Source organism: Indicator indicator, chromosome 14, assembly GCF_027791375.1.
Source record: "Indicator indicator isolate 239-I01 chromosome 14, UM_Iind_1.1, whole genome shotgun sequence".
Classification (NCBI taxonomy): Eukaryota; Metazoa; Chordata; class Aves; order Piciformes; family Indicatoridae; genus Indicator; species Indicator indicator.
The window spans coordinates 17,996,091-18,011,094 of record NC_072023.1 but is presented as its reverse complement, the minus strand read 5'-3'; the positions used below and the strand labels follow the sequence as shown (position 1 = coordinate 18,011,094).

Genomic DNA, 15,004 nt, shown 5'->3' with positions numbered 1-15,004 from the left:
AAGAACATCACCATCTAACTGGTGCTCTTCAGAAGAGCTTTGCTGTAGGAGACTGGGGAGGTGGAGGGGGGACAGCAAGGAGGCTCCCAAGAGACCAAAACATTTGGAAAGCCAAAGGAACCTTTCCAACTTAACTGGTGAGAGAAGTGGTGGTGGAAGGAACTGAGAGAAATGGGGACAGGGGGCTGAAGAAAGATGCAAACTGAAGAGTGAAAACAGAGTATTAGGCAGCAAGAAAATGGCAAGATGTAAGTATCTTCCATCCAGAGGGGGAGGTGATGTTTCTTTAAAGGAAATGGGTTGCTGACAGGGGCCAGGTGCTGAGCGAGCCTCTTCTGCCCAAGCTTCACCTCCCCTTGGGAGGGGTCAAGGCCTCAGGACCAGAAGAACCTGCAACCACCTGAGTCCCAGCTCAGCAGAGACTGAGCCCCTGCAGGTAATCCTGCAGCCACTGAACTCCAGATGTTCACTTCAAAGCACACGAGATGGGAAGGGACACACAGAGGGGTGAGGGCCCACAGGGACAGGGGTACGCCTTTCCACCTCGCCTACCCCCGGCGTCAGGCATGCACTGGTGGGAGAGTCACAGAGATCCATGTATGTGTCTGTGTGTGTGCTAGGAGAGGAGCTGGGCAGGACAAGATTTCACACCACCACCAGCTGCCTTCCCTCCCACCATTCTGCTCTCTCATCACCCTGTCCTGCGTGGGCTGGGGGAGTCCCCCAACCTTCCCCCAGCAAGAAGCTCGTCCATTTGCCCAGGCACATCCTGGTGGCGTTGGTGGTGGTGGTGGGCAGCTGTGGCACAAGGAGGTGTTTTTTTCCTGGGGCAGCAGGGGCAGCAGGAGCCTGTGCTCGCTGGCTGTGACAGGAGGGTGGATGGAGCCAGCTCTGCTTCTCCTGTGAGTGTCACAGGTTCACCAGTGGGATTCTGGGGGGAAAAGGGAATCAGAAATTAATTAGCAATAGGCACTTACGTTGCACCACCACTCCAATCAGCTGGCACCTTTGTCCTGCCTCAGCGTGCCTCTGCCCCTGTCCTTCACTGCCCCTTCCCACCCCAGCTCCCTCGGGCACTCACCGGTTGAGCTGGAAGGCTGTGCTTTTCCTGTGGTCCCCCAGTTTCTCCACACCCTCCTGGCCCTGCCTGGACTCCTCTGCCTTGGGTGTGGGGGCCAGGGAGTCACTGTAGGGCCCCAGGATGCTGATGGTGGTGGGGGAGAGGTCCGTGAGGGGCTGCTGGCTTTCCTGCTGCCTGCCACCGCCCTGTTGCCCGGAGTGCCGCCGGCGTTTCTGGTTACGGTCCCAGCTTTGGAGAGAGAGACAAGGGGTGAGGGAAAGAGCAGCCTCTCAGACACGCCCCAGCGCTCAACGAGGCAGAGGTTCGTGGGGTCCGGCAATGTTCAGTGTTAGAGCCCAGCAAGGGCTTACAGAATGTGATCTGCTCCCTTGGGACAAATGGCTCCCAAGCCCACAGTCCTTCTGCCCACTCACCGATACTGGGGTGGTGGCAGCCTCCATCAGCCCAAACTCTACTCACCAAAACTTGAATATGATCCCAGTGGCGACCAGGACAATGATGATGGAGATGGTGATGGTGATGTACAGCTGTGGGTCCACACCTGCAAGACAGATGGTGACATGGGGGGGTGCGGCAGCCACCCCCACCAGCCCCCGGTGAGCAGCAGTGCAAGGCGGGGTTCCTGCTGGGGCTCTCGTGTATTTTGCAGAAGCAGCTGCTCCTGCGAGGACAGGGAGGGGGTGAAAGAAGCACAGGGCAGATTTACCTTCCCCCCGGGGCCCGAACAAGAAGGGCCGCAGGGTGGCCGGCGTCTCTCGCAGGTTGAGCCCCGCATTGTGCAGGAGCGAGTGGGAGTTGGGCTGCGCCGTTGCCATCCCGTGTGGCGACACGAAGGTGTATCCCAGCGGCGGGAAGCCTGGGTTGGCTGAGTTGGTGTCTCCTCCGTCCTCGTCTGACACTGTGGGGCCCCAAACAATGGCCCAGGGGTACTGGGAGGAAGGCATTCCGTCCTCAAAGCCAGAGGGGGTGGCCGGGCGAGCCCCCGGCGCCTGGCGCCGCAGCCTCATGACGTGCCGCAGCTCTCCTGCCTGCTGTGCCGGGGCCCGCTGGCGGGGCAGGGCAAAGCGAGAATCCCTCTCTGGCACTGAGGTCCTGTCCCAGATGCAAATGGGCCGCGGAGCTGAGGAGCTCCGACGGGTGCAGAGAGGTCGAGCAGCCGCCGGGCCCCGAGAGCGAAGAGACCAGACGCCAGCAGGAGGGACAGCTGAGACCAGGAGGAGGAGATGCCAAAGTTGCAGGGAGTGGATGCAGGAGAGGAGTGGAGGCATCCTGCTGCAGGCCAGCGGGGAGGAAGGAGAGAGTCTTATCTGAAATGTCCCTCCCGTTGAAAGGCCAAGCCCGGAGTAGCCGGGAGCAGCCTACGTTCCTGTCGCCTTCTCGTGTTGCCAGCGAATGTGGGAAGCTGTGAACCTACCAGGCACTGGGCTCCATCTCAGATACAGCAGTGTCTTTGCTCACTGAGGATCCTGTCTCATCTTCACTGGGAACAAAAAGGAGAGGTGTCAGTGTCTCCTCACCCAGCAGTGACTGCTCTCTCCCTGGGAGCAGTGTGTGCCACTGCAGGCAACCTCCCAGCCCCAGTGGACACCCACTCCAGCACTCGTGCCCCCCATGCCTCCATGCTGCCCTGCACAGAGGTGCATCATCCCCCTGACCCCAGTGCCACAGGGAGACAGGAACCTTAGCACATGTATGCAAAAGCAGGGCGCAGTCTCTGGAGCACACATGCAGAGGCACAAGCGCAGCTCCCCCATGGACTGCCCTGTCTGGGGTCCAAGAGGAGGATCTGGCATCTTTGTTTGCTTATCACTGGAACAAGTTGGACTCTTAATTCCTATGCTTATTTATAGTGTAGAGTGTGTGATCCATTTATTAAAAAAGGAGCCTACTCATTGTGTGCCAGGGTGAGGGAGCAAGAGGGGAAGCATGAGAGTGAGAAACCAAGCAGACCAAGAAAGAGTGAATCAGCGAGAAAAGTCCAGCCTCACTAAAGCATTTAAGAGCAAAAACAAGCCTATCAAATATTTAGTATTTGCTTTTTTCTTGGCTAGCATGGAATTATCTTCCCATACTCCTTGTCCTAATGTTCTCTGCTCTGTCCCATCCTTCCCTTTCTTCCCTATTCCTCCCCTTCTCTCCCACCTCCCATGGCTGAGCAGTAAGCAGCGTAAGGGGAAGTCCCCTTGCTGGAGTTCTGCACCAGCCACATGCTCCCCTCTGGCACCAGTCTGGCAGTGGCAGAGCTGCCCTTCATACCTCTGCCCCTTTCCTCAGCCGGGCACTGCGCAGCGCCAGCTTTGCCCTGTGAGCTGTTATGGTCCTGACCTGTGCTCGCCTTCGCACGCACACACACACAAAGTCACTCAAGATATTCAGCTTCCTCCTTCATCCTCGAAGGACAAATGCTGACAACTCCATGGTCATGCTCTTCTGCACCCGCCAGGACAGAGAAATGGGGGGATGCTGAGTGAGGGAGTCAATGCAGAGGCCAACTCTGCACCTCCAGCCCCCAGGGCAGCAGCCCTGCACCTCCTGGCTCCCAAGGCATTCCTGCTGCCCCCTCCAGCTCAGCCCGTGCCCTGAACTAAAACTGCAGCCCCTCCTGAGAAGGCTTCCTCTTGCTGAGGGAAGAGCCCACTGCATGCTGTGGTAAGGGGACTCATGCCCACATTGTGCACCTGAGGAGAGGGGCTGGGAGGAGGGGCACCAAGAGTGAAGAGCTGTCTAGCTCCTGCTGCATTAACTGGGGATATTTTTAGTTTCCTTCTGTTAAATATTTAAACAATGTTCACAGGAGAAAAAAAAAAGAGAAAGAAAAAAGAAAAGGAATTGTCGGCTAGTGCCCTGCCCTTCCCTTCGGGGCGAGAGGGCTCTCTGGAGGGATCCTGAGATGAAGATGAGGAGAAAAGAGCAGCTATTCTCAGCATTTCTTTGTACTTTGCTCCTGAACCCCTAAGCTTTGTAGGGGACTCGATATTAAAATGCAGCTCTTCAGAGAGGTAGCAGAATGGAGCAAGTTTCTTCTGAAGCCAGAGGCTGGTGAGATCTTGGCCATCTGGATTATGATCACGATGCTGTGGAAGATCATGTCTGGCAACACAAATCCTGACACAATTTCTTTTGGACTTTGTAAAGGGAGGGAATTTTAAGTGTCAGGGACCTCCTCATGTGAGTCCCTGGGCTAGAGAGCACACAGACTGCTTGAGTGCTTTCCAGGTGGCTTGGAGTGCCTGGGACTCATCAAGGGACAGTAGTTCCCTGGGGTGAAGAGCCTGTTCTGCTTGTGGCACGACATCCTGTTACAGCTCTGCTCTTCAGGGGCTGTTTTGCATCAGGCAGCAGGAGATGTGGATCCAGTGCCACCCCAGGAGTGGAGATCTTCTCCAGGTGCAGGTAGACCTTAGAGCACATGCAACTACCAACACTCCTCCTAAGGCAGATGGCTCTAGCAGCACAAACCCGCTTGGGTGTAGGTGGATAAGTGTGCTGGATCGCTCGTCTCACTGCTCTTCTTGCTTGTTGGGGTGTCTGATGATGGAGACCTTGCTGCACTTCTCGGCTGAAATTGTGAGCACCAGCAACAGCACCCCAAGACTGGGGATTCCCAGGGTCTGAAGCCTGGGAATAAGAAACCCTACAGAGCCAAATCCTGAATTGCTTTCACCCCCAGCAGTCTGAATTTCAGCCCTTTGGTACAGGTAAGAGCTGTAACAGGAGTTGAGGGAAGGAGCAAGCCCCAGCACTGACCTCCTCGTGAGCACATAATGCTGTGGAGGTGACAACGTGGACATCAGGTGTGAGCCTCAGACCTGAGACACTGCTGTGCACAGGTTCAGTTGCCAGTGGTGAAGAGCAGGTGACTACTGGTGCCCCTACCCTAAAGGTGGTGAGTGCAGCAAGGGGGCAATGTCAGTCAGTCTCAGTCACAGAATCATGGAATCATAGGATTGGCTCAAACTTTCTCTAGCTCTGCCATCTCTGGTGCTAATCCACGTCCTTCAGCACCGCATCTCAGCATCTTTTAAACACCTCCAGGGATAGGGATTCGACCACATCCCTGCAGAGCCTGTTACAGCATTTGAGAACCCTTTCAGCCAAGAAGTTTCTTCTATATGTTCTGATTTGCTAATCATCTGGTGGCCAGAGCCTGAGAGCATGTCCTGCATTAGCACGCACAGGGGAGGTTGTGAAGGGGTTGGGAGAAGCACAGAGATGTCTCCCACAGCATAAACACCGTAAGAGCAAAGGAGAGTTTCAGGTGGAAATGCTGGCTGGTGAGGGCTTGGTGTCCACTGTGCATGGAGGACAAAGCACAGATGTCCCTGTGGCTTATTAACAAAGCAGTAGCTAAGACATGTCTGGGGCATCTGTAGCTAGCCACTGGTGGTGGGGATTGTGTCCTGGGCACAGATGCTCCTGTGTGGGAAGGCAAGTGTAACAAATGCCCTTAACTCAGCTCCCAGTGCAGATGCTGATTAAACAGGTCTTCAGAAAGGAGGAGGGGACACCAAGGCTCCTACTACCTGAACTTTCAAATCCCAGTATCCACACACCTTACACGGTTCAAGAAGTCTTTGTGTGCCAGAGCAGAGAGACTGCATGTCTGCACCGGTACCACATGGCATGGCTCTTGCTTTCAGATCTGTTTCCCAGGTCTAATTGTGAGAAAACCAGCCAGAGCTGCTCCCAGCATCCAAAGATGGACCTGTGTATTCTCACTGTAGGTAGAGAGCCTTCATCGCAGCATTCCAGTCCTTTGATGCACAGATGACAAGAGTGTGAATGACAAAGCTGTTTCCCCTAGGGCACTTCATTGAGCTCCGTTTGTGAATCTTGCTGCCTGAAAGCTGTGAGTAAGAATTACACCACTTTTTGCTGCTGCAGATGGACCTCACTACTGATCCAGACCAGAGATCCCTGAGGGTTAATCTATTCAGAGCTGCTCTCATCACACTTGCAGGATGGAAGCATGAATCTTGCTGCTGTTCCCCAGCTTCCTCGCTCTTTGTAAGTCTCCCACAGCACGGCCCCACCACTGCTGGGACATGAGAGAGCAGATCTTGGTAGCCATGCCAAGAGGTATGGCTGGGAACCCAGCTCACCCAGGGGACTGAAGATTCACATCCTAACTGCTGGCTAGAAGCAAAGCCTGCTGCACTCTTGCTCAGACCAGGGAGCACAGGCTACACCCTGAATGTGCCTCCCTGACCTCCGGAGTCTGGATGCTGCCACGCCCCTAGGAAGCCCTAGGATTCGCTGCTGGTAGCTCCTTCTCTGTGTCCAGGTCTCTTGGACACCATGGTCCCAAAAATAAATCCTACTGAAATATAAAAGAGTCAAGGTGCAAGCCGTGCACAGGCAATATCCACGTTGCAGCTCCCTCACATCAAATGCAAGCTGTAACCTGCTGTTGCAGAATGCTGAATGCTGAAGTTTGGCAAATTCAGATGAGAAACAAAACTGTGAATGAGGAGGGGCACACACCAGCAGAAGTCACCTAGGCAGTGACCTGGTCCCAACTGCCTGGGGACTTCGTCTGGCCCTGTTTCTAACAGGGAGGCTTCAGTTATGGGCTTGATGCAGGAAAGGAGATCAGTGAAATTCTCTGGCCTGTGCTCTGCTGTAGGTCAGATTCAGTGATCAAAATGGTCCCTCTGGCCTTAAAATTTGAGAACCTCACAGCTTTCTCAATGCCTGGCCGACATCAGCTCTGACTGGAGAGCAACTGAATGGAGCTGAGCACACACAAGCCGTGTCAGTGAGAAGTGGGTAGAGAGAGGAAAAGGGTTGCATCTGATTCTGTCTGGCTCAGCTGGCAGATGATGATATATCTGTATTTTTGTAACATCTCGAGCTTGACTGCTGTGATACTGTGCCTCTAGGATTGAAGCTGTCTGCTCTCTGAGCGCTCCAGCTAGTTCAGAATGCAGCACTCTGTTTGCTCAGTGACTCAAGCTGCTGCGAATGCACCACCGTGCCCCTCTGCACCCCACATTGCCTCACCTTTGAGCACAGAGTCCAGTTCAAGGTCTGCAAGCCAGCATTCAAAGCCCAGTAAGGGACAGGACCCAGTGACCTAAGCAATCAATCACCTCTCCTTATGCAGTGATGACCTCACATTCCGCTGGAACAATGAAATTGCCAACCAGTTTGGGAAAAGAGGGAAAGGATGGAAGAAGGGGAAAGAGGCTCATGACCCTGAGGAACAAAACATTTACAGGAGCTGGGCCAAGATTATGAAACTTACTGCTGGCTGAAATACTGCTTGCCATTAAGCAACCCCGCAGTGCCAAGAGCTTCATGCAAATCCTCGCTTCGCCCAGCTCCCCCGCCGCAACGATCCCGCTCGGAATAGTCATAAAAAACAATCAAAACAAACCCGAGGAGGACCCAGCCCTCCTGGCAGTGGAAGAACACTAGGTTGGCCATCATTTTTTAACTCCCAGTCAGAATTAAGGGTAATGGTGATGCCTACTGATGCCAGCCTGTGATGTGGGACTGTGGAACCTAGCAGCTATCTCCAAGAATCGAGCAGAGCAAGTTTAGGTGCTGGTGGTGAGACCCCCACACGCTCTCTGTTGCCCCGGACATACCATGCCTGTGTTTTAATCAGTGGCCATGAAGATCCCAGAGTTCATGGTCCAAGAGGCAGAGATGCAGTCCTTACTGGTTTAGTAGCAGGAAGCATGAACCCCAGCGCTGCTGCATTTGGCTGGGTGGAGGTGGGCAAAGGGAGGACTCCCACAGTTGCCCCAGGGAGTTAATTTTGCTGCACTTGGAGGAGTTTAAGCAGCTCAGAGTGAATCTGAATGCTGGTACCTTGCGGGGAGCTGAGCCAAGCCCATCTGGGGAAGGAGTCCTTACTGTGCACGGGGCCAGGGCCCACAGCGCACAGAGGGGGCTGAATGTGGGGGGCTGCAGTCTGAATGCAGTAGTGCACGTCAAGGCTGCTCTACTTGGTGTCTGAGGCTGAGGGGGTTGGTGGCAGCAGCTGGGAGAGGCTGACACTGATTGCCCTATGTCAGTGAAGGTCTTGCAGTGTTTGGTCAGTGCCAGTGGGAATTCCTGTTATAGGGTACTAGAGTGAACCCTTAGGGGATGGGTATGGAAATCCTAGTCTGGGGCAGAATCCACAGCTGGAAGGGGGATGGTGCATTTGAACATTTTGTTAGCTAAGGAATGAGTATGTGAAGCCCATGAATAGTCCTATGAGCTCAAGTCTCCCTGCATTTGGGAACTGTGAGTGTGGCCCCATTCCAAGCAGCTCTCTAGGATGCCAGTCCCCTGACATCTAGTGCCTGTCTGCAATACATGCCATGAGTCTGCCAATCTTCTGACTCCCAGTTTCTTACTGTTCCTGGGCATCTAAGTGTTTCAGCTGCTGAGTCTCCAGGTATGGATTGCTCTCTCTTGCACCGTGCACCCTTGGTCAAGGCAGGAGGAGGTACTGACCCCTCCGTTTCCTTTCTCCAGCTGCGCCAATTTGGCTGAAGTCGCCTTTCCTCAGTGCAGGCTCTAGTGTTCCAGCACAACAGGTCTGTGATGGAGCCCAGAGCTGGAGGGCAAAAGGCAACGATGCCTCGGCTCTGCCCCCTCCCTCCCAGCCTCCCGGGCATCCCCTGCCCCAGACTGAAAGGAGAGGAAGGGTTGGGGGGAAAGAGGCAGCCATGTAGAATGAGGCAGAAAACCTAGATGGAAGAGGAGAAAAAAAGAAGGGGGAGAAAGGACACAGGGAAGGAGACGGGGAGAGGTGACTTGGAGATTGGCACATATCCTTCCCTATCCCTCTCGCCTGCAGCCCCATGCCCACTCCGTCCCCCAAGCCCGGGCTGAGAGGATGAACTTACCTTGCTGGGAGACGAGTGGGGTGCAGCCGGGGCGGCGAAGCAGGGGGCTGGAGGAGCACAGCTGCTGCTACCCGTGCCTCTCATGGCCAGGACGAAGGAAGAAGAGGAGGAGGAAGAGGAGGAGGAAGGTTTGATGAGGCTGAGCCCTGGCTGAGGGAGAGGGAGCAAGAGATGCCTTGAAATAAACAGCTGCCGAGCACTGGTCCAGCCCCTCTTTCTCTCTCTCCGTCTCTGTCTCTCTCGCTCGCTGCCTCCCGTTAACCCCATGACTGCTGGCACGGGCGCGTCCGGCACCGTGGCCCCCGCTGCAGCCCGGGGGAAGCACCGGGGGGAGTCGGGCGGGGGGGCAGCGGCCGGGTTCCCCATCCCCGGCCCGGGAACCCCTCTTGCCCCGGCAGCCCGGTGCGAAGGCTCCTCCCGCTCCCTGCCCGCCCGCGCTAAGCTCCCGCAGCCCCGCGTCCGCCGTCCGCCGGACCTGCCCCCCCCCGCCGCCGCCGCTGCCCGCTCGGCTCGGCTCCGCTCGGCTCCGCTCGGCTCCGCTCCTCTCCCCCGACTCCTCGGTTATTTCGGGCTTTTCACAGGAAGCGATTTAGGTTGCCATGGAGAGAGGGTGTCTCCAAGGGACCCGTCGCTCCAGCTCGCTCCGGCGAATGCCACCCCCGGACGGGTCCGTCCTTAGGAACGGAGGCCCCCTGCTTTCCCCCCCCCCCCCCCCGGAATGCACTTCCCTGGGGCTTACCCCCGCCGCAGTCCCCTCGGGGAGATGCCACCCCCACGGCACCCCTCGCCTCCACGCCGGTCCCGCCTCCCGGTCCCTGCATCCCCTCATCCATCATCCCGGGCCCCGGGTAGCCCTGTGAGCCCTGGTACCGGAGGGGTGTGGGAGATGGGAAGGAGCAGGGGCATGCTCCCGAGGGAGCACAGCCTGGGCGGGCATACGGGCAGCCAGGTGCAGTCGAGGCTCATGGCTAGAGCCAAGCCGCCCACGCGTGGCCCGGGTGGGAGCACACGGTACTGTGGGAGCAATGAGGGGGATCTGTCCAAGGTGAGTTTCCCCACCAACGGATCGCCCAGGTCGTTTGGGGTCGTTCCCCAAGCATGTTTCTGCCCAGGGATCAACGGGATGTGTCTGGAAGTGGTAGGGATGTGGCAGTGGAATTGAAGAAAGAAGCCAATGTACCTTTGAGAGGCCATGTGTCTCACAGGGAAGATCTCCCTCTACCATCAAGCACCAACCAGAAAGCAGAGTCCAAATCAGAAGGGAGCAGCTGAGCAACCAGCAGGCAAGAGAAGAAAGTCAATGACAGAAAGACAGTTTCCACTCCAGGGTCTGAAATATGAGGGAGCAAGAAAGTAATTTCCTCTGATCCTCAGAAACAATCAAACTTTTCATCATAAAGTGATGAGGAAAAACTGTGCCTGACCCTGGGAAAAAAAGATAGCACTGAGCAACCTGCCACTGCATCAGGAATGAGCGTCGATGACAAACAGACACAGAGTACCAAACCTGAGCACGGCAGGATGCCTGGAACAGATCCTGCCAGCTTTGGACAGACACTGGGGGAGGGCTGAGGCCATTGTTCTGCATCAGGCCTGCCACGAGCTCCCGCCCTGATGAACCAGGCTGAGCTGAGCTTTCCTATGCCGGGACCTTTGAGCCTTGGGTGTGTGGTTGTGAGCATGGCTGGGAGAGTCAACAGGTGTTTCGTGTCTTCAGGAGCAATGCCAGGGTATGTTCACGTGTGTCGGCATGGGGAGGTGCTTGCACTGAGGTCTGTGGGAGGTCGGGATGGGGAGGGCAGTGCTGCGGGGGGAGAAGTCACAGCCTGGGTTTGTGTGAGACGCAGCATCATTGTGTGTCACCAGGCATGCACACGCCTGAGCCCCTCGCCTTTTGTGTCCCTCATGCACACAGGGCTTTACATCCCAGCTTATCCAGGCTTTGGTCACATTTTCCAGCCTTTTCATGCCTAGCCCTCCTGGGACTTGCACAAAGGATGTCCGCGGAGCTTGCTGGGTGAGCCCTCACACACTCACCCAAAACCCACCTGCACAGGCATGGCTGGGGACACAGCCAGCATTCAGCCTGCCTTGCTCTCTGAGCTGCTCCTCCTGCCTTCTCACCTGGGGTTAGCAGAAGGTAGAAAGCTCTGGAAGGGGCTACATCAGCCACATGGGCTCTTTCTGACCTTTTCAAGTTCTGACAAATGTGTTTAGTATAATTGGGAAGCACAAAACAGATGAGAAATTTCAACTGGGGAAAGGTCAGTTAAAGGGCGAAAATCCAAATGACGCAAACACTGAAAATCCCCCTGAAGAGCAAAACTAGAGAAGGAAGCAAAAGGAGCCAGTGACAGAAAAGAGAACAGGCAGGAGGAGGTGGTAGGGACCAAGAAAATCCTGGAAGATGTGAGGGCCAGTCAGGAAAGCCACTGAGGTGACAGGAACAGTGAGAGCAAGAACTGATGTCACTCTTGCATCACTCTGATATGACATGAAAGGAATGGTTGGTTTGGAGCTCAGGTTAAGACAAGCAGAGGTGGTCTGGCTGGGGTGGGCTCAGAGGAAAGCTGATGTGGAATTCCAGGGAAATTTGAGAGAAATGGAATCAGGTGGGCTGATGGAGGGGCAACAGGGGAGCTATGGGACGAGGATACCAGAGTGACACTAAGTATATAGTGGTACTGTGAAGGAATTAAAGCAAGGGTGATAGAGAATGGAAATATAAAACTGATCTCTGTTTGGCCAGGATTTGGACTAGGATCAGTGTGTGTGGTGGGAGGACAATGATCTCTCTGCCTGGCCATACCTGGGCAGGATATGAGGCTGTCACTGCTCTCTGGCTGAATCACTTTTAAATCACCACGCGCAGATCATTTACACCCAGGAGTCCCTGCTGCTGCTCATTTTAGCATTGTTTCCTAAGAGCAGACAGCCCCATGGGGTTGCCCTGCTGTCTGCAGAGCTTTATCTGTCTGTCTGTCTTTTAGCCATGGGTTTGACAAAAGGCCCAGAATCTAAAAGGTAAATAAGCTCCAATAAGTTATATCAGAACAAGCAGCCCGGCAGAAGAGAGGCTGTCAGTGCCTGTGGTGGAAGAGAGTCCATAGCAATGCTGCTGGGCATAACCCCACAGATCACAGCAATCCAGCCAGCAGGCCAAAGAATTAGTTTGGAGAAGAGGAGCCTGAGTGGTGACCTCATTCATGTTGATCAAGATGTGAAGGGCAGTGTGGAGAGGCTCTGCTCAGTGGTGTCCAGTGACAGGACAAGGGGCAATGGGTGCAAGCTGGAGCAGAGGAGTTTCTGTGTGAGCATGAAGAGAAACTTCTTCATTGTGAAGGTGCCAGGGCCCTGAAGCAGGCTGTCCAGAGAGGTTGTGGAGTTTTCTTCTCTGGAGACATTTCAAACCCACCAGGATGTGTTCCTGTGTGACCTGCCCTAGGTGCTCTGGGAGGGGGTTGGACTGGATGATCTTTCGAGGTCCCTTCCAACCCCTAACATTCTGTAATTCTGTGATGCAGGGAAGGTCATGCAAGTCAGGGAGTGGTGGAGGAGGAGCCTGGTGACATAGACTGCAGACCAAGGGGAAAGGACTTGAAGATGTGGCAGACTGTAGAAAGGGTGTCTTAAGATACCCCAGCTGAAGGCACAGCAGTGGGAAGTATAGGAAAAAAATCCATAGAGGACCCAGTTTCCTTGGCCCTATTGTTCAATGAACAACTGGTTAATAAGCTCTTGAATATCAGAGACATCCCAGAAGACTGGAAGAAAGCTGTGCTGTGCCAGTATTTGTAAAGAGCAAACAGAAGACCTGAAAGTTTCTGGGCAAAGCAACAAAGAGCTCATATGAGATTCTCCAGTTAATGCCAATCAGCCTGATTTGGAGGAAACCAATCTTGCTGCATAAACTTGTTTTGTTCTTGTCAGTCTTTGATGTGACTACAGGTTTATTTGGAAAAAATGATGGCTTAGATCTATCCAGGCTTCTGGAACCATTAATATCCCAAAGCATGCTAATGAGAAACCCCACAGAGCAGGAAGTGCAGTGAGCTGGTTAGCTCCATTTAACCACCTGCCACCACAAAGGAGGTTGTCCTTGGAAGCCCACCATTGAGTGGCAGTGTACCTTCCATGGATGCCCTGGAACAAGCCCTGGGTCAGGTATGACTCACTGCTTTATTCAGTGCTCAGTGAGCAGGTACAGCTCATTGTGACACCATTTACTGAGGACACTAATATTGTTACAGGGTTAAAAATAATGAGGCTAGCAGCAGCACAGGATGCCCTACTGCACTTGGTAAGGTGGTCATCCTCATAAAACTTCTTGCAGGAGAGTTGAGAGCACAACCATGAACAGAGAAAAAAAAAAAAAAAAAGTCAGTATCTGCAGAGAAGAACTTCCAGTCCTGAAAAGAGGTGATTTGAAAAGGATTTAGGCTGAAAACCCAACCCCAGGACAGCGAGGCAGGCTGCAGCAGTGGATCTGGAGTGATTCCTGGCCGTGCAAGGGCAGAAGTAAGAAAGAGAAATAAGGAGGTGATTAAACCTCTGTCTGTGCCAGGGTTGAGTCCAGTGTGCTCCTTCACGCTCTACATTTTAAAAATAACTTTGAATCAAAGGAGATCTGAAGGCTGGAGATCTCAGTAGTTTAAAGAGGTCAACCTGTTTGAGGTATCAAAAAGCAGAATGATCCATGACTTGCTTGTGGTAGCACTTCCTTCCTGGAGAAAAGGCTGACAGGTATTCTGGCAAAGAATAACAAGGGCCAGTCAGTGGGGAGTGATTAATCACAGAAACAAACTACCAAGTGAAGTGCAAGATCCTCTGTCTTCTGAAGTCTTTGAATCATGACCGGAGGCCTGTCTGGAAGACAGTTCATGGTCAGCAAAATCCTGAGGGCTGTGAGAGCAGATTGGAAGAAGAGGCACCGTGCAGGTACCTTCTTTGTAAACTCTGCAGGCAGGTGCTAGTGGGCTGCCTTTACATGTAACTTAGGTACAGGTCTCATGACCTGTGTGCATTAGCCCAGTGTGAGTTCTAGGGTTAAAAGGCTTCTGCATCATGTTGGGATCCAAGTGTTTCACCCCAGCCTCCTTTGTCCTTGCAGGGTTTCTGTCTTGGAGCCTGTGCTACACACAGTTGTGAAAAATCGCCTCAGAAGATGTGAGCTCAGGTACGTATGGAGAAAGACTGGGGGGAAGTGTCATCGGTGTTTTGACAAGTTATTTGGATTCTGTGGTGGCAAAGAGAGGAACCTAGGATGAGGCAGCAGATCTCCAGGCTTTAAAGTGGGACAGCGAGCACATAGGAAAGAAGGTGGATCCACATCACGAGGAGAATGGAAGCTTCTTTCTGGAAAGATCAGAGCAAGATCAGAGGAGAAGGATGATGCTAGAGGTTGTTAGAGGGAGATCAGAAATCCCAAACATCCAGCAATAACACTGCAGAAGGCCCCATGTCACCAGATCTATCCGAAGATGATGAAATGCTGCAAAGGCAGCTTTCAGCTGCACTTCTCGCCTCCTACTTTCCGCTCTTTAGTTTACATGAAAATCACATTTCACAGTTTCCCTGTGACCATAAAGGCAGGCGTTTGCTTTGTGAATACATTGGAAGTATGGGAATTCATGCCTCCAGGAGTCTGCAATTTAATCTCAACCCCCGGCTCCCTGATCTGGGGACGAGGCAAGGGCTGTGCTAAGTTAAGGGAATGTGACTATGTGCTCTCAGGAGGGATGACGCACTCCAGGAAAACAACATCCTTCCCATTTGGAGTGCTCAGCAGCTCATTCATTCAAAGGACTTTCTTGGTCTCATATTAGCTCTATGCAGGACAAACGTGGGGATTCACACAAACACAGGACCTAAGGGTTGGGGTGGAGAAAGAGGGACAGAGAGAGCATCATGTAGCCAAGGATGCTTGGGCTGCCTGGCTTTATCCTGGCTTTATCTGACTAATAATGAAAGGCAGCAAGTGTGTCAGGGAGTGTGAGAGAAACAGATCAATAGAGAGATAAAACTGAGACGGAAAGAGCTGGTGAGGGGGTGGGGAACAGAGTAACAAACCACTACA

At 53.8% G+C, this 15,004-nt stretch overlaps 1 protein-coding gene across 1 annotated transcript; it reads right to left on the bottom strand.

Moving 5' to 3' along the window:
• Window positions 1-909: 909 nt before the first annotated feature.
• On the bottom strand, window positions 910-2,512 carry PIANP (PILR alpha associated neural protein). The gene is made up of 5 exons (XM_054386979.1): window positions 2,496-2,512; window positions 1,788-2,353; window positions 1,541-1,622; window positions 1,082-1,309; window positions 910-931 (listed from the first exon to the last, which is right to left on the bottom strand). The coding sequence occupies exons 1-5, from the start codon at window positions 2,510-2,512 to the stop codon at window positions 910-912; spliced, it is 915 nt and encodes a 304-aa protein (XP_054242954.1).
• Window positions 2,513-15,004: the final 12,492 nt, after the last annotated feature.